The sequence below is a fragment of the Daphnia carinata genome, chromosome 4, assembly GCF_022539665.2.
Source record: "Daphnia carinata strain CSIRO-1 chromosome 4, CSIRO_AGI_Dcar_HiC_V3, whole genome shotgun sequence".
Lineage (NCBI taxonomy): Eukaryota > Metazoa > Arthropoda > Branchiopoda > Diplostraca > Daphniidae > Daphnia > Daphnia carinata.
Window position 1 is genome coordinate 8,592,098 of NC_081334.1, and position 24,704 is coordinate 8,616,801.

General features: G+C 41.4%; 1 protein-coding gene across 1 annotated transcript; it reads left to right on the forward strand.

Annotated features, from left to right (window-relative positions):
* Positions 1 to 7,316: 7,316 nt before the first annotated feature.
* Positions 7,317 to 8,283, forward strand: LOC130687581 (uncharacterized). Its single transcript, XM_057510754.1, has 2 exons — positions 7,317 to 7,977; positions 8,261 to 8,283. Exons 1-2 carry the CDS (start codon positions 7,317 to 7,319, stop codon positions 8,281 to 8,283), a joined length of 684 nt encoding a protein of 227 aa, XP_057366737.1.
* Positions 8,284 to 24,704: the final 16,421 nt, after the last annotated feature.

Sequence of the window (24,704 nt, forward strand, 5' to 3'; positions counted from 1 at the left end):
GCTGCACCTGAAGCTGAACAAGCTGCCTCACCGCTGTACTCCATACTCCCGATAGCCATCCGTCACTTGCCCTTAGCGGCAATTAAGGAAGCGCTCGAGCCGAAGTATTGCGGAGACATCAGGTACCGCCCAGTTAACCAGGTAGTGGAGAGAGAAGAGGAGGGAGCCATTGCTTTACCAACTCCAACTGAGTTGAGTAAACCACTAACATTTACCCCAAGAGCACGTGGTCGTGGTTGGCATTTCCCTAGCACTAACAAGAGTGAGGAGCCCCAGGTCGGAGCAGGAGCTGTTCAGCAAATCCCTACAACAGTTAGCCAGTGTGAATTGCCTCAGATTACAGCACGTGTAGCACTCGGACGTGGTTGGCGACTCCTCTCCACATCTACTACCAAGAGCGAGGAGCCCCAAGTCGGAGCAACAGCCGCAAGTGGAGCTGATCTACCAATCTCTCCAGTCGAAAGTGTACCTGAGCAGCCCAAAATCAAAATTGGTAGTGCACGCGGTCGTGGGGGACAAATTTTCAACGTTTCCAACCACCTCGAGCCATTTGATCAGCTGTTACCCACCCCAGGCGGGGGGCGTAGCAACGCATTGCTGACTAAACTTACACCATTCAAATCAGGGCCAGGTAGCACGCGTGGACGCGGTCGGCTATTACCCAGAGAAAACCCTCTGGACGCTCCTGTTCAAGATCCAACCCCAGTGTTGGCACCAGCAAGGGTAGTAGAAGGCGCAGCTGGAGGAGAAGGAGAAGAAGACGAAGACATCCTGCAGATTAATGCCGATCCAAGGGATCTTATTGATCTTTATAAAAAGTTGTAATTCCCCATGTTACAATAAAATAATTGATCACTAACCCCTTTTTTCACTTACTTTAAGCAGGAGGAAACGGTTCAACCGTACTCCACAAAAGAAAAAACTTTCTTACATTTTTTCTTGGAGTTGGGCTCAAAACCTAAACTCCCACTAACTAATTTCTTTTCTTTTCTTTCCTTTAGAAAACTAGCGCCATCTAGCGCTCAAAATAACAAACTTAAAATTTTTCTATTTCAAAAAAGTTATTTCTTTTCAGAACTGCAAGCTTACGCCATCTAGCGGTCGTAAGCAAACTAAAAATTCAAAAAATTTCAAAATTAATTTTCTTTTTCTTAAAAACTGAACGCTTGAGCCATCTAGCGGTCAAATTAAGAAACTTCTCTCCAGAAATTCAAAAATTCAAAACTCTTTTTCTTTTTTTCCCCAAAACTAAAGGCCTGCGTCATCTAGCGGTCAAATTAAGAGAGTTTTCTGTTACTTTCCATTTTTTTTAAAATTTCTTTCAGAAACTGGAGGCCCGCCCCATCTAGCGGTCAGAAAAGCAGACTTCTCTATTATTTTCATTTTTCTCGATTTTGTTCAGAAACTGAACACAAGCACCATCTGGCGGTTAAAAACCAAAGGATGGTAAAATTTTTCAATTTTTTCTCATTTCTTCTAAAACTGAAAGCTTACGCAGCCTAACGGCCAAATAAGCAACCTTATTTTCCAAATCATCTGAAAATAGTCCTTTCCCATTCCTACCCATTGAGCGTCGTGCTAGCAACTAAACAAATCTTGACATTTTATTATTTTTACTGACAACAAGGTCGGTTTTTTCGCTCAATAGTTACCGAAAGCTAACTAAGAGCAACAAATTTAAGTTTCCACTTTTCAAAAAATTGTATGACATAGCAAGGAGGAGAAACCTCAACCAGTGGAGTTTAAAAAATACGCCCACTGATTGGAGCACTGCGTCAGCGTTGCTCCCTTTCCATTCACTCACAATTTAGTGGAAGCACTAAAAGTAAAACTTTTTTTCCAAGTTTTTCTTTTTCTTTTTTTTCACTCCTTCAAGGGAAATCCAGGAGTGAACCCCGCTGAGGAATTGCAAAGAAGAATCAACTTTCCAATTCCAGCAAAACAAAAAATGTCACGATCAGTTGCAGCAACACGAGCGGGCCTGAAAGGCCACCTCACGAGGACAATGGAGAAGATCAAGGGATACAAGGATCTCACGATGACGGCGGAACTGGATAACGACATTGCCACGGATACAGAACTCCTGAAGCAACGTTACCAGAAATTTATCAAAGCAAGTGACCAAGTACGCTGGGCCTTGCAAACTACGAACGCCACCGAGGAGCAAATCGAGCAAGATTACTCCACAGTAGCAGAAGTAGAAGAAGAAATGAGCAGTATACTCGCCTTCGTTAAAAACAAGCGAGACGAGTATAAAAGACAACAAGACTTGGAATTTCAAGAGCTGCAGAGAAAAGAACAACGCCAGATAGAAGAGGATAGAAACCGATTGCTTCAAGACCTGCTTACTCAACAGCAGCAGCTCTTCGCAACCCAAATCCTCCAACAACAACAAGCCTACGCCGTTCAAATACAACAACTCATGGCGCAAAACCAGGCACCAGTTCAAGCAGCAGCAGCAGCTCCAGTTCAACAAGCAACACGTCTTCCCCAAAGACAAATCAAGCATTTTAAAGGAGATATTCTTGAGTGGACGTCATTCTGGGAGAGCTTTAATGCCTCCATTCACTCGTCTACAATGTCGGATGTTCAAAAATTCGACTACTTAAAAGAATATTTAAAAGGGGAAGCGTACTTGTGCGTCGAAAACCTGGAACTCACGGCAGCAAATTACAACATTGCCATAGCAGAGCTAAAAAGAGTCTACGCAAAGCCAAAGGCTCTCATTCAAACCCATTTATGCAAATTTGACAACCTAGCTCCTGTTAAAACAATGGCAGATGTATCGGCGCTGAGAAAATTGCAGCTCACAGTCCAGTCGCATATTAACGCCTTGGAAACCCTCGGGGTTCGAAAAGAATCATTTGGAGGACTCCTTGGCACAAAATTAATGAAATTGCTTCCTGCAGAATTGCAGAAAGAGTGGTCGAGCTCTGAAGAAAACGACATTACCGACATCGCATCCCAACTGAATTTCATCAGGGATGAAGTTGACGCAGCGGAGAGGTACAGCCGATGGAAATCCGAAACCACAAAAACGCCACAGCAGTCAACATCGCCAAGTCCAGCGAAACAAATACACGCTGCCACAGCATCACAGCTGGCGATTGGAGCCAGGTCACAACCAGCTCCACACACCAGAAAAAATTCCAGACAATTTGTGCCACCGTCAACACCTTTTAGAAGACAGGACAATTTCATCACGCGAGAATGCACAAGACCATGCATTTTTTTGCGGGGAGGTTCACTACCCCACGGTTTGTCCAGTGAACCTAAGAGAAAAAAAGGCTATCATCGCTAAGCTGAAAAGGTGCGTCAGATGCTTCAGTGCAAACCACGAAACTCTGAACTGCACCACAAACTACACTTGCAGACATTGCCAAGCTATCCACCACACAGCTCTCTGCGACAAAAAGCAGACACGTTTTGCGCATCAAACAGTAAATGGCAACAGCGCCATCACAAATGTTACGGCGTCTGCTGCAAGCGCAAACACCCCAGGCGATCTCGTGGTGAAGACAGCTACAGTAAATGTAGTAGGCCCAAATGGCAAACAAACAAGAGCCATTTTATTTATAGACGACGGCAGCCATAGATCTTGGGTCACAAGATCTATATCAAAATTGTTGGATCTTAAAGTGGTAGCAGTGGAAAACATCGTTACCAGAGTTTTCAAGCAACGAAAACCAAATCCAGTGGAGAAGACCAATTCAGTCGAGCTGACATTTAGGGGCACTTGGCATGGTGCCCCACTCGTCAAAATTACAGCACTGGAAACGGACTACATTGGAGACACTGGTCCATATGCCCACACAACATTCGCACGAAAATTGTGGCTGGACAATGAAAAAATGGCTGACGACAGGTTCGAGACAAACAGCCAGGAAAAAGATGTCGGGATTTTAATCGGAGTCGACCAGATGTTTGAAATCATCCCTAACGAAGCAGCTATCCAAAGCCCGTGTGGCCTAAGGGCCTACAACACAAAGCTTGGGCGGATGATAGTTGGACCTTCTAAAGAAAAAAATTCGAAAAAAGGAAAGGCGATAATCCAGCAAATGCTGCAATGTAGTAGCTTTTCAACCCAAACGGTAGCTTCATATGCAGCCGGCTGCCTTAATTCAAACTACACTTTTACAACTCTTCCCGAAGAAAAGGAGAAAACGCCGGATGTAAAGGAAAAAAGGAATCTTCATCTCCCCACCCGACCTCTATGGAAGAAATTTCCATAGAGAACTCCATTATTAAAAAAGAAAAAAAGAAGATTGTAAAAGAAGAATTAAAGCGGCAGACGGACTTTGATCTATCCTTGTTTTGGAAGCTAGAACACTTTGCCATTTTAGACGATTGTGATGCAGTGGAGCCAGACGATCCTCTAGGCTCCTTTGGAAACAAAATCACCCGTCAAGAAGATGGGCGATACTGCACCCCAATCTCATGGAAAACGGATAAGTGGAGGTTGGAGAAAAATTTCCTGATGGCTAAAGGAAGACTGGAGAGTCTTTTAAACAGACTCAAGAAAACGCCAGCGCTTCTATCTGCTTACCACCAGGAGATCGAGCAACTCAGAGTCCAAAACTTCGTAGAAAAGGCAGACCTAAACTACGATGGACTCCACACTTATCTGCCACATCATCCTGTCATCCGACAGGATAAAACAACCACGAAAATCCGACCGGTCTTTGATTGAGCGGCTAAGTCCAGGTTTGGACCAAGCCTCAACGACGTCCTAGAAACCGGTCCGAACCTGAATCCTGACCTGCTAGCCGTTCTAATGCGATTCACGATTAAATCGGATCGCATGGATAGCAGATATTGAAAAAGCTTTTTTAAACATCGCCCTGCATCCTGAAGACTCAGAAGCAGTACGATTCCTGTGGGTAACGGAGCCAGAAACATCTGGCTCCCCTTTAGTCGCTTACAAATGGAAGCGAGTTCCATTTGGACTCAGCTCCAGCCCATTCTTGCTTAGAGTTACCCTCAACAAGCATTTGGATGGAATGGAGCCGCTGTACTCCACTACAGTCAAGCAACTAAAAGAACAAATTTACGTCGACGACTACCTAGGTGGCGCCGACAGCATACCCACAGCAAAAAACAGGATTCAGGAAACAAAGGCCATCTTCCAGGAGGCCAAACTCAACATGCGAAGCTGGGTGACAAACGACAAGACACTTCGCAAATTTCTCAGTGGGAAGGGGCTCATCAACCCCATTGTTAAAATCTTCACTCAGAAACTGGAAGAGGGCCAACCAAAGGTCCTAGGCATTCGGTGGGACACCGAATCCGACACATTCCAATTCGACCCCGCGCCTATCATTGAAGCCGCTACAGAATTGGGAGACATTGTCACCAAAAGAAATATCCTACGGATATCTGCAAGAGTGTTTGATCCCATTGGGTTCTTAGCACCCACTACACTCCTGCTAAAAATCATCTACCAGAAGCTTTGGGAAGCAGAAATTGACTGGGACGTCGAAGCGCCGCCGGAAATTAGACAAACATGGATAGCTGCTATGACTGGGTTGAACGAGTTCGCCAAATTGAAAATCCCTCGCTGGATAGGCCACTCAAAAAGGGTCATACAATCAGCAGAAATTCACGTCTTCGGCGATGCGTCTGAGGCGGCGTATGGAGCCGTTGCTTACGCAAGGCTCCAAACAAAAAGCAATGAAACCAGCATTCACTTTCTAGCCAGTAAAACGAAAGTGGCACCTCTCCCAAAGAAAAAAGTAACCCTACCACGACTGGAGTTATTAGGCTCGCTTTTAGCCGCACGGCTAGGAGAAAAACTGAAAAATTTTCTCCCCATAGAGTCATGGCGAACCATATTCTGGGCGGACTCTTTGGTAGCACTTGAGTGGATCAGAGGAGATCCTAGCAGATGGAAACCATTTGTTAGGAACCAAGTGGAAGCTATCAGGAAGCTGTCTGGAGTAAGTTGGTGGCGGCACTGCCCGGGCATACACAATCCTGCGGATCTTGCCTCGCGGGGAGCGCCAGCGTCAGCGCTGGTACACTCGGAGCTATGGTGGAATGGTCCACCATGGCTAAAGGAAGAAACAGAATGGCCGGATTCAACACCCGATGCAGGAGAGACGAGCATCCACGAGAAGATCGAAGCGGAAGCCAAAGGAAAAACCGTCATCATGTCGGTGGCTACCGTGGATCCAGCTACCCCAATGGAATGGCAGCTGGAACGAATTCCATCATGGAATCGACTACTTCGACGCACCGCCTGGATGCTTAGGTTCATCTCCAAGAATCGCCCCATCAACAGATCGCAAATACAAACTCCAATCAAGATAGGAGACGAAAAGGAAATACTGGTAGACCATCTGACAGTAGAGGAACTGACGAAGGCGGAGCTACTTATCTACAGGCAGCTCCAAAAAGAAGCATTTCCAAAGACGTTCCAAGACCTACAAGAGGGAAGGCAACTACACCACAAGGAGAAAATTGCCAAACTCCGACCCGTGTGGGATGAAAGAGACAAGCTGATCAGAGTAACCGGAAGGGTCGAATTGGCACTAAGAGACAGGGACATTGAACCTGCCATACTGCTGCCCACTCACCACCCAGTTGTCAACTTGCTCATCGCAGACAGGCACGTCTCACTTAAACACGCCGGAGTGAAAACTACCCTCTCCGATTTAAGGGAACGTTTTTGGATCATCAAAGGACGTCAGCAGACTAAGTCAGTTTGGCATGCCTGCGTCAAGTGCCAACGGCTAACTTCACCACCATTCACAGAAGTAGCTGCACCTCTACCGTTGAACCGCTTGAAACAAGCGAAAGCCTTCGAAATCGCGGGTGTGGATTTCGCAGGGCAAAAACCCAATATCACGTAAGAAACGCAAGCAAGCGGAACTTACGACCTCCGTGGATCCCCCACAAACGGATGATCCAAGTATGGAGACTCCAGCAGAGCCTCCAGCCATGGAACAAACGGAGGAAAAAGAAAACCTCCAACAGGACGACTCAGGCAAGAAGAAAAAGGGTACAATCAAGCACCCAAAAGTTATGCCTGCCTATTCACCTGTGCGGTGACTAGGGCCGTCCACCTGGAGTTGACTAAAACCATGTCAGCACGTGACTTTCTCCTAGCCTTCAGAAGATTTTCGGCTAGGAGAGGCAACGTGTCTGTCATGTATTCGGACAACGCACAAACATTTAGGTGCGTTTCCAAACACTTAAAGGTCTTGAGATCCGATCCAGCGATCCATGACCTCTTAGCCATGCGAAAAACCAAGTGGATCTTCTCCGCCAGCCTAGCCCCATGGTGGGGAGGCTTTTGGGAACGCATGGTTAGGACAATGAAAGACCTACTACGGCGTTCCAACGGCCGTGCGTGTCTAGAATACGACGAGTTGGAAGTCAGTTTGATCGAGACAGAAAGCGTAGTGAACGCAAGGCCACTCACCTATGTGGCCGAGGGGAGCGATGATCCACTTCCCATCACTCCAAATCAATTTCTGAACAACAGACGATCTAATTGCACTCCCCCGGAGCCAGCAATTAACCTACTGACTCCCGACCCAACCAACGCACGACTCATCGAAATGGACCGTCTACGCAGAGACTACGTCAAGGACACCTGCGAGCGATTCGTGAATGACTACTTGCTACAAGTAGACAATTTCCACTGCAAGGGAGGGCCTGGACGCAAGATCCGAGTAGGTGAGGTTGTCATCATCCACGATGACAACACAAAACGACTTATGTGGACCGTCGGCGTAGTAAAGGAGCTGATTTCCAGTCGAGACGGGCTGATTCGATCGGTAACGGTCAAGACCCCTAACGGGAACTTGATTAACCGGGCGATTCAGTCCCTACACCCCCTGGAATTACGCGAGGACCAGCCCGACGACGTTGAAGTACTACCCGCGCCGGAGATGGAGCCGGAAGAAGACACAACTCCAGCCGTGTCAGCCGCCAGCCCAGTCGAAGAGAGCGAGCCGTGGAGCACGGGCTCTGGTGGGGAGTGTGTTGGGAATATATTAGATTCCCAACAGCAGACGACGCGGTCTGGACGCCGCACGAGGCTGCCCAGCCGTTTTAACGCATTTGAATTGGGTGGTCCTCGATAGAGGGCCACCATTGTACATTTTCTTGTATGTAAGCCCCGCCCTAGGCCTATTGGCCGTCTCGCAAGAGAGGGCAAGGGGCATTCAGTCGCGAAATACATCTCCTACAGTTAACAACGAGTATCACCAGTGCCTCCCGTGTGTTTCAATTCTTCAACTTCAATTTGTTAAAGGTAAAAGTCAGAACACGGGCTGACTTATTCCCTTCACAGAGGTTGATAACACTGATGTTGCCTTGGTGGCTCGTGCAAGTTTGGCAATTCAGGACCTCTTCTTCTTATTTTTCCTTTTTAATTTCTTCTTCATTTCATCTAACTTTGATTTGGTTTTTGTCTTCTTATCAAATAAATCCAGCTTTTTCCTGAAAATCAATGGAGTAAACTGGCTGTTTTACTTAAATGTATAGGTTAACACATACCTGTGAAGTGTGAGAGTTTAGCTGTTGGACGTTCTTCCATTTCTTCAGGATTGTAAGCACGGTTCCTGGTTCCAATTTTTTGGAAAGAACTATTGTGGTCAACACCAGCCTTATTACTATCGAGATCTTGAATTGTAGAAACACTTTGAGTTGGAATATAGGTCAATGAGCTAGAAATGAAAACGTCTTCCGAAGAGAGTTGCTATTTAAGAGCGCCGACGTCAACGCGCCCTCGCTTTTTATCAGGCTCTTCATTTTTTGGGTCCAATTCCTACAAATCTTGTTTAGACGACACTTTCAAGTTTTCCGTTTTTCCATTTACAAAACGTGCCTCTAATATCATAATCTTTAAACTTCATTATTATTTACCTTGGTCTCTCAACATTATCATGGATCACTCCATAAATCACACTATACGAACCTAGCTTATTGTTATTTTCTTTAGAGAACATTTTCAAGCCAAATCTAGCTTCAGGACGCCTCCACTTGAGGGCAGTATAAGCAGATGTAAACCATGAGCAATAACATATGGCAATCCGTTTTACATGAAAAAAAAAATGGCGGAAAAAAAAATCGCACTTTTTTCTCTTTTTTCTACCCGTAGCCATCTATCAGTCGGTTTCGTTAGTACAGGCATGTAAGCAATTTCAGTTAACTTTATCCCATTAGCAGTTAATTGAGTAGCGTGGCATGAGAACAACGCGTGGCTGGAGGAACAATTGAAAAATGGATAAGATAATAAAACAAAAAAATGGTAAGTATAAACATTATTATATTGGTTTTCAATTATTAATTATTGTTTATTAGATCAAATTATGAAGCTGCAGGCCCAGTTATTGGAACAACACAAAATATTAGATAACAACAAAGCTAAGGATGGTAGGCCTAATACGTAATGATTCTATTTATTTGCTTTTATTCATTCGTGTTTTGTAGCTCAAATTTTTGAGTCTACAAGCTCAGCTAGGCGAAAAGAACAAATTGGAACAAAACCGTTTCCAAACAGTAAAGGAGGTTTTTCAAAACTCATCCCTAACTCAACGTGAGGATGAGTTGGCATTAGGTGAACACAGTCAGGTGCCTAAACTTTTCAAATAAGAATTCCAAATAAGTATAGAATTTTAACAAACAATTATTTATTGTTTAGTTATTCAGTCCACCACCTGACAGTGTGTTAAATTTAAATTCTGTTAGTGCTGCACTTAAAGAATTGTTAGTAATAAGTCCATGCAGCGAAGGAACTGAAGAATTGTGGGACTGTATTTGGGCGGAAAATAGGTGTGGTATGGAAACACAGAAATGGCATGAGTTAAACATGAAACATGGATTAGGTACTTTTTTGGTTTTTGTCTATCGAAAAAGTATTTTTAATGCTATTATTTTGCATTCACAGAATTTTAGCGGGGGTTCAAGTCAAGTCTGGAAGTGTTACAGGATGGAAGAGTGAGCCTGTAGTTGAAAAACACTGAGAGTGCATTACCATTAAGGTGTGAGGTAAAGTAATAGAGTAATGCAAATTGTCTAATGAGAAGTACCACCTTGTGTTAATGAATCCGTTACAACAGCAATCCTTTATAGTTCTGACAGAAGAATATGCTCGCAATCAACTCACGAATCTTGTAAGCTACGAACTATACATGCGAATTAAGAGTTTTTATGCTAATGGTGTTTTATTGTCTCATAGATCAACAATAAATTTTGATCTGAAAAGGTTTCTTGTTTGGGGCAAGGTCATGAATTAATTTTTACGTTTGGATACACTACATGGAAGTTCTACACTTAATTCATATTCCCCAAACGGTATTTAAAATTCAGAAATTGAAGTGCATATCTGGGCTCCCTTCCTTTCCGTAGCCCCGTTTCCCCTTGACTCATAATAAGCCCGTAGGGGGTCATGCCCCTACTGTACGGTATATATAAAAATAACATATACCGAGGTTTGGAGGGCTCTGTGCCGGAAAGGGGACGTGGGGGTCCGCTTAGTCCGATGTGTTCACGGAGGGCGACGTGGTTACCCACAAATCCGAATTAAAGGTTAATCGCTCCAGTAAAAATGTTCCAAATCTTCAGCTCTTCTTCCGGCTTCTCTTAGTCAATCACCGGGTAATCTCCCTGGTGGGTCAACAAGGCAGTGTCTCCCCCTGCCTGGGTTGATGGCAACTATTGAAAGGGCTATTATGCATTTTTAAAGTTGCAAAAATAATTGTAATGTGCAGAGAATTGTCAATAAATTTTTTTTTATAAAATTTTTTTGCAAAATTTGTCTCTTTCATTGTCTGTGTTCGCTTTGTTCACACATTACATTTATCAATTTTTTTTTATTTAGCTTGCTCAATTCATCTTTATTGTTTTTGCCACCGTCATGGTAGAAAATTGATTTGTCATTATTAGTAGCTTTGTTAACGTAAAGTGTAAAGCTTCCTTATATCTCAATGTAGTATGTGATGTGTAATTAGGCAATCAATAGCTGCTTGAAAATGTGCTAAAGGTGAAAACAGGACACGAAGAACGAACAAATTCATTTATAGCAGTAGGTTATAATTTTAATATATTTATTGGGCTCTTTGTAATTGTTAAAAGAATTGAAAACGTATAAGGAATAAATGGTATTAGAATCAATATTGAATTACAATAGTCTTTGTTTTGGTCCTTGCCTCAGACAATAGTTTAAGTTTGTAATATTATTCCTATAAACATTATTTATTAAATGTTCCTATAAACATTATTTATCAAATGTCAATAATAACAAACTAGTCTTCGTGGTAACATATCTTTGTTCCCAGCAACCACAAAAGCCCCGCGGAACTCATTCAGTTTCCGTATCCACAACGAATCAGTGGTCTTTATCTATGGCATAAGCATCGACAAAGGGAAATAATAAGGGAAATCGACTGGTGGTTGGGAGGAATGATTAAAGAGGGTGGACAGAACAAGGCTAAGTGCAGAAAACATGTATTTCTTCTATTATATTTAAAGAAGCGATAGTTGTTCAGTAAACAAAAATTGTGAAAAATGAACCTTATGTAACGGGATATTAGCAATAGATAAATACTAACATAATCCGAAATTAGATTGCAACCGAATTAATAATCAAAGATTAACTAGCGTACAAACGCTAACATTGTTTGATCTCTGCAAGCCTTATAGAATATCACGGTTTCAGCAACCTTTGTACATTCCAAATTCTACAGAATAGAGGTGGGAAATACAATTTTGGAAACAAATATAAAGTTTGTAGGAACATGGAAATTAAGCGGAGAAAAAGGCCCACTTTTGAATTAGGAAAAAAGTGGGCCTTTTTCGTATGGGCCTTTTTCGTCTGGGCCTTTTTCGCGGGCCTTTTTCGTCTGGGCCTTTTTCGTCTGGGCCTTTTTCTCCGACCTCCCCCTCCACCCAAAACGCAAAAGAGAATAACGCCAACAACGTCCTTACAGAAGCAGATTATCGCGTCTTAGAATCTTTCTCCCAATCAGACAACAACAAGAAATCGAAACGAATTCAAACTACCCAAGAAAGTGAAACGACCAACTTCTCTGATGAGATACGCATTAAAATCGAAATCCTATTGAAAAAACATGAAGCCCTATTCGCAGAACAGGAATCAGATTTGGATCTAGCAACTGATGTAAAGCATACATAGGATACAACGCCTCAATAACTCAACGATTGCGCAGGACGCCAGAAGCATTAAAACTCATTGTCAAAACAATATTTGAAGTAATGTTTAGTAACAATATTTTTAGGGAAAGTCACAGCCCATTTGCAGCAGCAATAGTAATGGTACCCAAAACAGATGGAGAAATGCGTTTATGTATTGACTACAGGGCATTAAACAGGATAACCATCAAAGATAAATACCCTTTAACAAGAATTGACGACACCATCGATGTATTGAGCGGATCAGTTTACTTCTCAACATTGGACTTACTGAGCAGCTACTGGCAAATCGAGATAGAAGAAAGCGACACCCACAAAACCGCCTACATCTGTGAATTTGGACAATACGAATTTAATAGAATGCCATTTGGTTGAAACAAATGCACGAAGCACTTTACAAATAGCAATGAATAACATCTTGAAATCGGTATTGTTCCAATTCGCGTTGGTTTATCTCGATGACATCATAGTGTTCAGTAATAATATTACAGAACATGTGACAAATCTGGAAACAGTGTTCAAGCTTCTTAAAGATGCAGGACTTAAGTTAAAGAGAAAGAAATGCGAATTTTTCAAAGAGGGATTAGATTTTTTGGGATACATTGTATCGAAAAAAGGCATAACACCACGTACGAAAAAGCTAGAAGCAATTATTAAATACCCATCTCCCAAAAACATGAAGGAATTGAGCTCATTTTTAGGCCTGGCTAGCTATTACAGGAAATTCATCTGGGCTTTTGCTGATAAAGCCCACCCACTGACAGCGCTCACGAGAAAATCAGCCGAATGGAAATGGGGAGAGGAACAATGGGACGCCTTTGACTGTATCAAGAACTGTCTCATAACTAGATCTATCCTAGGTTTCCCAGATTTCAGGCGCGAATTTATCATCTACACGGATGCTTCAGGATACGGAATAGGAGCAGTCTTGGTTCAGATACAGACTCTACCTCAATCACCGGATTCAGCGGAGTCCGACGTAAAGGAACCCCGTGAATCAGATGGCGTAGAAGTCTTCATAGCGTATAGCTCTAAACATCTGAACGACCTCGAAGGTCTGTGGTCAATCACAGAGAAAGAAGCTTACGCAATCATCGTGTTTAGGACATATTTATACGGACGAGGATTCACCGTATTTACCAACCATGAACCTTTAGAATGGTTGATGAGCAAGACAAAACCCGTAGGAAGATAAGCTAGATGGGCACTCAAATTGCAAGAATTCGACATCGCCATTGGATACCGGCCTGGGAAGTCGCACCAAAATGCTGACACCCTAAGCCGTATTCCCGTAGTGCCACTAGCACGAGTAGAAACAAGGGAAAGGGAGAAGTAAATCTTCATGGGAGAGCTTGAAAGTCTTAAAAAGAAAAGCGAAAGATTAAAGAAAAGATTAAAGATCGAAAGATTAAAGAAAAGACAGGAACACCTTGAGAGAGAAAACGAAAGTCTTCAAAAGGAAAGCGAAAGTTTCGAGAGAGAAAATGAAAGTGAAAGTAAAAGATCTTTGGAAGAAATCAGATGGATAGAACTACAGCACGCAGATAAATATTGCCAAAAATTAATGAATAAAATACAAGCAGATAGTCAGACACAAAAAATAACAGATTCAAGAGCAAATTTAAAATCAACGAAACAGGTCTATTAACGGATAGGCAAGGAAGATTAGTAGTACCCATACCGAAAATTAGGGAACTTTTATATGAGAATCATGAGCACATGTTAGCAGGACACTTAGGAATCGAAAAAAACAGTAGCCAGACTTCAAAAGCAATACTTCTTTCCATACATGCGAGAAATTGTAACAGAACACAAAGCAGTGTAGCAAAACGCAAAGCTGTGGGAGGAAGTAAAGCACCATTGCAGTATTCCCCCAGCCGAGAGGTTGTGGGAAAGACTTGCAATGGATATTGTGGGTCCAATTCAAGAAAGCACAAAGGGACATAGGTATATTTTAGTCCTATCAGATTATGCCAGTCGTTTCGTTTTTACAGTACCAATGAAAGGTCAAACTGCCCAAACAATTGCTAGAGCCTTGGTTAATGAGATTTTTACCAAATATGGATCCCCTGAAGCCTTCTTAACAGATCAAGGGACTAACTTTCTGTCAAGCCTAATCCAAGAAATTTGCAAATTATTTAAAAATGCAAATAAGAACAACTGCATACCATCCCCAAACAGAAGGATTAGTAGAACGATTCAACAGGAACCTACGCGACATGTTAGCTTTTTATGTAGCAGACGAACCCGAAAATTGGGACAAATATCTTTCATTCGCCACTTTCGCTTATAACACAGCAAGCAATCAACACTGCAACACTGCCCATTCTTCCTATTCTTTGGGAGACAACCAGTACTTCCCAATGACATCAAAATCGACCGGCGGTGCGAAACATACGAAGACACCAGTGTAATGTACTCACATCAATGGAAGGCGCAGCAACTGGCGACCGATCACCTATTCAGGGCACAAACAAAACAAAAATGATGGTATGACGAAGGAACAAAAACAATCAAGTACAACATTGGCGATTTGGTGTAATTGAAAGCCATTCAAATTAAAAATAACCAAAAGTTCGTAGACATCACCTACGAGATCCAAAACGCCAACACTTCAGTAACAACCAAAGACAGTTTACCTCTGGAACGCGTATACTTCGAGCAACAGAAGAAGAATCTCATATCATCGTCGCACCAGATGTTTCCTTTCCCATGCCAAATAAACCTGAATACACTAGTATGACAACATCAACGATATAACTTACGGGGTAACGGTTCAACGGTAACGCCACGGAGTATCGAGATTCTAAAAAGCGTTCAAATTTTCGTTCTCACAGATGGAACTGATACTATTATTCATCCACTTACTCACCATCACTCCATCTGCATATCCAATTTCTTCAACCATATGCGACTATAGCAACGTAAAGATTAGAGGAATTTTAGACATAGAAGCACCATACTACTGCAAAAATGAAAAAAACTGACACATCACACTTACCCAGAATATTCACTTCATACACTTTAATGACGAAGCAGAAACCAGCAGCTTCATGGAAAGGATGGACGTGTAGACAATAGATAAAAACGAAGACGATAACAAGATCATTCTGGATCGAATCATTCGACACGGTGTATTCACAAGAAACTAAACTAAAAACCCCTCTGGAATGCTGGAAGATGGTGAACGACAAGAATTGCGGTGATAACAACATGCAGACCGTACCATCGGGCCTGAGTTTCACAGCAACATCGACGGGTGAAGGGAAATGGTATGCCATAAAAGAACACCATACCATCAACTGTGTAGCAGAACAAATCACGCTACGACGGAAAAACCAGCCGATCCAATTGAAAGGCCTTTCGGTCCGTTGAATACCACTCAAGAAGGATATTTCCTCCAGAACCAAAACACGATTGTGTGGGGTGACAGATCAACGAATAACTCGTGCTCACAAACGTTGATTAAAGGAAACGGATACCTAGAACTTCCAAGAATGCCGGAACACGAAAACACCACCCGTCTCTACGACACGAGTCGACAGATCTAGATCTCGTTCCTCAACAAACCAGATCCAGACATCACACCACAAGGTTACAAAGTTGTTGGAATACCACTCACGTACCTAATTTTTCCGCCGGAAACTACAAGAATACTGTACGACATGTTCAAAACTACTACAAATACATGCCTACAAAACACCAACCTGGATACATCAGTATGCAAGGACTATAGAGTACTTCAATAATCCAAGCAAAGGAGATCAATTCAACAAGAAGTTACATTTTTGCTGAACACCCGTCTCGAAGACTCAGACACTGGTAAACGCCTATACAGCATTTCGTACGCCTGCGGACCTATAAGAATGGAATATTAACAAGCAATTAGAATCGAGGAAAAAGGACGGTTAATAGTACACAACGCCACGATATATGTAACCTACAAACCAGGAGAAAGTAACCCGATAATGACCCACTATTGTCTAAACGACAGTGACCCACTTCCATCAGCATCAGAATTCGAATACATCGTAGATCAAACAATACGAATTCAGAAAACTAATATTTGCATCACCGAAGCAGAAGCAGACCGTCTAGTCGCAGCCACCTGTTCGGATTTTTCAACACGCTGGATTCTCGATCAACAAAATTATCAATGAATTTCACAAGAATCGTATCTATGCATCACCTTAGGCGCGGGCCAAATAATCAAACTGGCAGAATGCAGAGAAGAAGGAAGTGATTACGCTAAACAATAATGATTCTTCGAAACTGTAAACACCAATCCTGATATCCTAGAAAATTTCCCAGACATAACGGATACTATGAGTACTATGATGCTATGGCATGATATCATGCTATGATGATGCGTGAGAGTACGTGACTATCAGACATACTACAAAAATATTTATTACTTATATTGCACTTTATTTAGTCATATCCAACTTTTCCACTCGCATCAATGTTTTACTATTTCATACGACTATCTACATTATACAGCTCTTACATATTTTGATTTTGCTCTAATAGTATTTTATTAAATGAACCCTATTAGATTCAACACAACTCATGTTCCCCAGCAATTTAAATTAAAATAGGATAAGAGATAAATGTTTTGTGAGCCATTTAAGTAATGAGTTAACGCCAAAGGTTTTTTAAAAAGGGAAATGGATACAAGCCGACGCTCTTACGCAAAACGTCACAACTTAAAATTATGACTAAAATAATTCGTACTCTTCCTCCACGCTATCGTCATGTCACCACAGCCTGGGACAACCTTGATGATGACAAGAAGACTATGTCTCTTCTAACGTCTCGACATCTAAAGGAAGAAACTCTGAACAAACTCCAATGGCTGAATATTGATAGTGATGATGCATTTTTTGCCAGCAATGGCATAAATGCAGCAAATAAACAAAAACTTCATATAACCATCAAAACCCTAGTAGATGGAGAATGGCATCAGGGAACAGTCTACGGTGTACTCTACGTTCCGAAGATAGGCGCTAATCTTTTCTCCATTCTCACCGTAAAGAATCGTGGGACTATAGTCACATTCAGTGAAGAGACTGTCAGTCTCACAAGATATAGTAAAATCGTTGGGACTGGAAAGAGAGTCGGGAAGAGCCTAATACGTAATGAATATAAAAGCAGATCATAATCAACAACATCCACTTGAAACAGTTTTTTCTGCAGCAACCTCTAGCACCTTATTGCACCATCGTCTCGGTCAACTGAACGACGAACAGGTAGGCAAAGTTCTAAAGTCATTAACAACCGTAGTCACGCCGAAGTCAAGTGAAATCAAGAATACTTTTCACCAAGGTTGTGCATTTTGAAAACAACACCGCACGACTTTCACACCTTCAAATAGCACGAGATCAGGACGAACTGGTGATCTAGTGCATTCGATGTTGCTAGTCCTATGAGCACCGAATCTCCAGGTGGAGCATCCTATTTGATGATCTTCAAGGACGACTTCTCTGGATTCAGCACTGTCTTCTTCCTTAAGAAAAAGTCTGAGGTCTATGGTTGCTTCAAAAAATACGACAAGGAAGTTGAAAATCCCCTTAGGAGGAAGATCAAAACAATGAGAAACAACCGACAACCGAGAAATTACCGACTGAGATGTAGGCTGAAGCTTGTAATACGGCAATCTATTTGCTCAAACAGGGTTGGATGCAAGAACGGAGCAGGGGGTACCCTCTACGAGGCATGGCATGGTCGTAAGCCAACGTATGGACACTTGCGTGTTTTTGGATGTGATGCATAGATGCACGTACCTAAGGGTGTACGAGCCAAATTTGATGCTAAAAGCATCAAGTGCGTATTTGTCGGGTATGCCGAAACTAAAAAAGGCTTCGGACTCTGGCACCAAGCCAAAAGAAGAATAAAGATAACCAGAGACCTCTTCTTTCACGAGAACTTCTTCCTCCCAAACCACTATCGCGACAGCGATATAGAAGGCAGCAGTATTCTCGTTCCAGATGTTCTAGCCCCAACTTCAACACAAATTATACAAAAGCATCACCTCTTTTCAGAACCTGACCACTTTGGAGGCAACAACATTAAAAAGGCGAAGGAAATAGGCGATTCAACATCGCAAGCGGGTGAAGTTGCAGAGAGGGCCGAACACCTGGATCATCATATGGAGCAGCCGGATAGGAGAACCTCTGCTAGTATACGGTACTCACCAGATCGATACCCAGGACGAGCAATAGGCCCAAATTGCTGGTGGTGTGGGAGCCAAGCCGTCTGAACCAAACAATTTTTCAGAAACTATTAATTATCCAGAAAAGGCAAGTGGCTTGATGCAATGTAAGAGGAGATTGACTCCCTCATCAAGAATTCCGCTTGTATTCTCAGTCCTTCCTTCCTTTACGGCCTGAAACAGGCATCATTTGCTTGGAACAAAAAGTTCAACGATCTCTTAGTTGGTGGTGGCTTCACTCGAAGCACTTTTCATGCCTTTGTCTATTTGCTCAGCGGTGGAAAGATCATTGCCATACTTGCTATATGGGTGGACGATGGGTTACTTTGCTGCAACAGTGAAGCGAATATCCGAGAAATCCTGTCTTTCCTCACTGAACGTCTCGAAATCCCTTACACTCAACTCGACTGCTTTATCGGAATTGAGATAACTAGAGGCAGAAATACAAGGCTCATTCATTTGTCACAAAAAAACTACATTGGAAATCTCCTCAAGCGCTTTGGAATGGGTGATTGTCGACCGACTTAAACCCCAGCTGATCCTTCTCGAGTCTCACTGCAAATCCAAATGATGACACCGAAGATCTTCAAGCTGTTCCGTATAGAGAGGCAATCGGATGTTTGATGTGGGCGAAGATATGCACGAGATCTGACATTGCATTCGCCCTAAATCAAATCTCGAGATTCTGCGAAAAACTGAACCGTCCCATTGGCAACCTGAATGCATCATGGCTTATCTCAAGGGCACCGCTAGTTATGGCATCATTTTTAACGGTCATATCGATTGCTAGACGCTCATCGCATTTCTAGACTCCAATTATGCTGGCGATCATGACACGCGTCGTTCGATAAGTCAGTTACAGAAGTGCACGTCCCTGTCTTCGACTGAAGTAGAATATTTTGCTCTAAGCGAGTGGGCCAAGGAAAACTGTTGGATGAGAAAAGTGCTTACCAGCATTGGTCAAAAACAACCTAGCTAACAACAAGCGGGATCAAGCTATTGATCAACGCTGAAATTCACCGCCGCACGGAGTACATAGACACGAAGATCCATTTTGTCCGCGAGAAGAAACACGAAGACCTTATTGCGCTGTCTTATGTTAACACCAAGGAGCAGTTTGCCATTGTCATCAAAGGCCTAAGTGGATCGTTATTTGTCAAGTTCTGAAGCGCCATCGGGATCGCCGCCGTGAAGGATCAATTAGAGCGAGAGCCTTCACGGTTTGAAAATGGGTGTGTTGAGCGAAATCGAGTTTGTTGAGACTTCACATACTGCGTGCCCGGTTTGCTTCACCTCTTGACATATAAAAAGTTTCCGTCAAATTCCTTCTGTCTGCCCGACTACGCTTTGTAGTGAGCAACAAAAGTCATATAATAAATAAGTTGAATAATAAAAGGTGCAATTCTTACAATTTCTACTCTAGGCTGATGAAGGGGAAGAGTTGCGAGAGGGTAGCGCCAATTCTGATGGAAGTGCTGTTGATAAGCTGTTGATTACACCGCTCGGAGCTATAAAAATCTGGGAAGATACGACACTTGATGCCGATAATAGGGAGGAGATAATAACGAAGAAGGAGAAAGCTGTGCTTCTCATCGTGTCGATTACACGTCTTCCAAGCAGACAAGCAGTTCCAACTTAAATTTAAAGCTCACAAAAAGAAATTATTACACGGATAAAATAGAATATAATGAAGTAGACAATTACTAGTGATTTTCTACAATTTTTTTCTAGAAATAACAAAAAAACCGTTCAAACGATAAACAATTCGAAAAAATTAAATGTTTATTAATTTATCTTTCTTAGATAGGAGAATTTTATCTTTGATGACCTATTCGTCTATCGGGCACACGGCATTGGATTTTTCTCGCCGTCCCAGTGGACAAGATATAGGTCAGTGATTAGTCTCCCAAGAACCTCGGGTGACGTACAAGGAGGGGCTTACAAGGCAAGATAGAACTTAGGCTATATAGGATTCATTTCCTATTGTTCATTTTTTTGTTCTTAAGGCGAAAATAAACCCTCCTGCGATAAACCATAACAATAGTTTCTTTGTTTCCCTTTTTAAATTTTATAAAAAGATTAGGTCCCCTTTTTTAAGCAATGCCTATAAAAACAAATAAAGAAACATGTGAAATTTTTTTTGGCTGTTGGAGGGAAGTCCTTGGGATTAAGTTTTGTACATCCACTAGACTAATTTTACTAGCCGGCGGACATCTGTTGCAGTTTCTGTCATTTACTCCCACAGCGACACAGACATTACAACAAAGGACATACAAAATACCCACAACATATACTATTTACAAATACACATACACTATACGCGAAGGGAAGCCAGCAGTCATGCAGAGCTCTTTCTTAAGGAATTACGCGAGGATGGCAAACTAAGAGCAGAGCCCTCTCTTACCGTCCTATCGGACATTGGGCCAAATCCCGAATCCGATAAAAGAGAGGCCAGAGGTCGATTCACGTTCGACCTGACCTCTAGAGGTGGAAAGACAGTAATAAGGAAAACAAACATGGTAATCAGGCACGTCAACAGAGGCACTTGCAACGCAGACCAAAGAGGGCAACAGTTGCAACACATCCATGAAACAACCGATAGGGGGCAAAATATTTAACGGATATTCAGTCATGAGTCGGGTATCCGACGACATATATGTGCTACGTGAGTATGGGACCGGAATAGCATAATCTTCCCAAAATAAAAATGACAGAAAACAGTAATAATTCACTCAAAACAGCACAAAATGTTTCTAAGTTCGACGGATCTAATTATTGTTAATGGTATTTCGAATTCAATCTGGCGTTGAAGCTGATGGCTTTTCGATGATTTATGTAAGACAATGAGGTGCAACCAGAAGAGGTTTTCTTTTTATTACTTTCGCAATGGAAGCCATTTCTCCGAGTGACAAAATCTGGATTCCTTCTCCATTATTTCAATGATTTTGATGAACAGTGTTTTGATACACATTTCAACTGCCACTGTACAATCTTGATTCCTTTACACTATTTCAATTTTTAAAATATCAACTGACATTGTCAGTTACACAGTTTGAGAGTTATACTACAAATCGAAATGACAAATGAAATCTCACAGTGACATCATATAAGTTTTATATTTCTCTTTACTAGACCTCTGACGGTGAATGAAGCAGTTATCAATAACTGAATTAAGAAAGATATGACAGTATGAAACTGTATATTCAGCACATTAAAGAGAGAAATAAAATGAAACTTGTACAGTCCTGGTATATTGCAGCCGATATGTGGAGAAAGTTGAATAACGAATATGAGATCAACACTGTGGAAAACATAGGCTACATCTCATTTAGCAGAATTATTCTGAATTCAACAACATACAAGCTATTTAGAATGGAATTTATTTAGACACATTACTCATTTTATATCAATGTTTTCCCGGAGGTGAAGATATGCGAGCACATCTACAGAAATTATTAACCTGTGTAGATAATATGTGTAATAATAAACGAAACCTAGTCATTAAAGAAATTCAGGTAATCAGCAAAGTTTTATTTACCTTACCTGAGAGATTTAAAGTGATGCGACCAGCATGGTCAAGTAGTTCAGTAGATGAAAGTAACCTAGAAAGCTTACTCAAGGATTATTGTCTGTAGAAAATGTGAGGGAGTCTTATTCAAAACAAGGGATAAGTAATGACGGAGCATTCCAAACCTTTGATGGAAGCAGAGGAGATTATGGTTGTTGCAATTGCCGAAGAGGGCATTATGGAATCAAAAGAGGATCCATCAACAAATATGGAAAACATAATTACCAGTTCCCATCCAATTACAATGATACTCGCCCAAAATGAAATTGCTGCAAGATCAGATTGATTTTTTTTCAAAGTCTCTGTGCCAAATATACTGACGTAACGGGGCTGCATAGCATGGGGATAGTGCGGGGAAAATTTAAGCATTATCATTCCATTTTGTTTTGCAAAAGATACAACACGAAAATCAAAGTGACTTGAATGGTTGTCTAAAATAAGAAACACTGGATTGCTAATTGAGCATTTTGCGAAGTTATACAAATGCTTATAGAAGTCATAGAAGGGCTTTTAGAAAATTTTAACCCGCCATCCAACCCGATTCATAGGCTAAGCAAATGCATCCAGCGGGACTACTTTCAAACAAGGCTGGTAATGCTTTTTTCGTGGAAAAACAAATATTGAGGGTACAATAGAACCGTCAACACTAATAAAGGCCTGCATCGTCACATTGGTGCCAGTGCATTGGATTTTGGCAAATGAAATTAAAGCCAGTCAAATGAAACAATTTGCGGATTTAGATATTGCCAAATCACGTTTTCACAGTTCTTAGTTATTTATGGAAAGCTCCATTTTCGTTCTACGTTCTGTGATTGTGGTCCCGTAAGCAAAAATCCAGTGGATTGTACCCAAAAATTAACAAAATTTAGAATTTTGTTTTGCATTTGAATTGTATTACTATTTATTTTGTAACGAAATTCGATAAAAAAATATATCGAATAAGAAGAGCTCAATTATTGTCCCGTAATGAACCTTGTTTGGGACCAGAAGCGTTGCCAAAAGACGTTTATTGGCCGAACAAGAAGACCCTTGCGTATGGGCCCTTAGCCCATACGCTACCCCATCACCGCACAAAAGACGTACAAAAGCCCCCTTTTTTTCTTGGTTTTGCGGTCATAAAAACCAAATTTCGTCGTATATCGGGCCATTCCGAGTCGTTTTTAATGCGGTAGCCAGAGTCCAGGCAGACTAGGAAAAATGACGTCTTTAAGACGGAAATCTGCTGTCTGGGCTAACCTAATTTAACCTAACCAATCCAAATCCACCAATTGTTTAATTTTATTTGGGTTTGATTTGCCAAAATTCAACACACTGGTTGGGGCTTCATTTTGAAAAAAATAGTTGTTGAACCTAAAAAGAATGAAGAATAAATCAACACTTTATGTTCTGCTTATTTAAAAAACATAATTCTAAGTCAAATGTTTCATTCCTTTCAATGCAATAACATAAGGCGGCTGCGTAACAGTGGATTGTTTGCCTCGTCACCATTCCATATTTGATGAGCTTCGTCTTCTGTTTTTCAATGAAACTTCCCAACTTGTAGAAAGCGTACAAAACTATTATAATAAATCCAGTGGCTCTAGCTTGGCTTGTATGTTCTGGCTTCTGGATTGATAAAAACTTACTTGTTTTTAAGAAATCCAGAAAGCTAATCTTCTGATGTTTTTCCATGCTTCGGTCATTCTGGTGGTGTTTTTTGTACCATTCGCTTCTGTGAATGACCATGCAAGTACAGTAAGTTGCACAAAAGTCTGTCAAGTAAGGCCCAAAGTTTTTAATATATATATAAAGAGAGATATGTTTTTTGCTGCTTTGGCACTAGGGGGCATATAAAGCTTACCTTGACGGCTATGCTTTCTGCAAACCACACATCCGCGGATTACTGCACGGCATAGCAGACGGTTTTATTTGTATTTTTAAACGTCAAACATAAAAAATATCTTAAGTGTTAAGTGTATTTTTTAATCATTATGGTGGATATCAATACACTTTCAAGAGGTAATTCTGTTTAACTTGTAAATTAAAATTTTATTTCATTTTCAGTTTTTCTATTAGAGATAAATTAAGGTGTTAACAGTTGTGAATGTCACCACCAATAAAGCCTCTGGTTTTTGGTAACTCCGAACAGGCTGAAAATTTTCTCTAAGGAATTAAATGTATATTATATGTTTTCATAATCTAATTCCAGTGATAAATTAAAATGCCGAAAAGTTCCAGCGGAGGGGAGCTCTGATGTAACATTAGCTATACTTGGACAGCGATTAATAGATATGGATGACTACATTACATCTCAACTATATGCAAAGGTTTTTATTTTACTCAATATGAAGAATGATTGCATTTTGTAAAAGGATGGAAATCATGCCCGCTATCATTAAATTACAAATGTGGAATGGACCGGCTTGTAAATTTTGTTGTTTTACAGTTCATTTCTGTTTGTTTAATTGTGAACTTTTTTACAATGAAGCCTTGTATTATTTATTTTTCAATAAAATGTTTTAAAACATCAAACTTGTTGTTTTCACCTACACGGCACATCTCCTTCCTGGGAACGTCCTAAAAGACTCTTAGCCTCCCCAACGCATCAATCATACCGTTGAGATGTACTGAAGAGGGCCACAAGAGGCTGGAAAACTTAGGAGAAACATGCCAATATTTTCAATTCAAAAAATTGTTTGTGATATGCTCAGGAGTGCTTTAGGAGATCCCTCCATGAAAGTAAGACTCGTGAGTTTTAAAGTATCACAAAGACATTTGGCTCAA

Coding starts and splice junctions, on each gene's coding strand:
- LOC130687581 (XM_057510754.1), top strand. CDS start 7,317: ATGAAAGACCTACTACGGCGTTCCAACGGCCGTGCGTGTCTAGAATAC. Junction 7,978..8,260: donor GCCGTGGAGCACGGGCTCTG/GTGGGGAGTGTG, acceptor AATTTGTTAAAG/GTAAAAGTCAGAACACGGGC.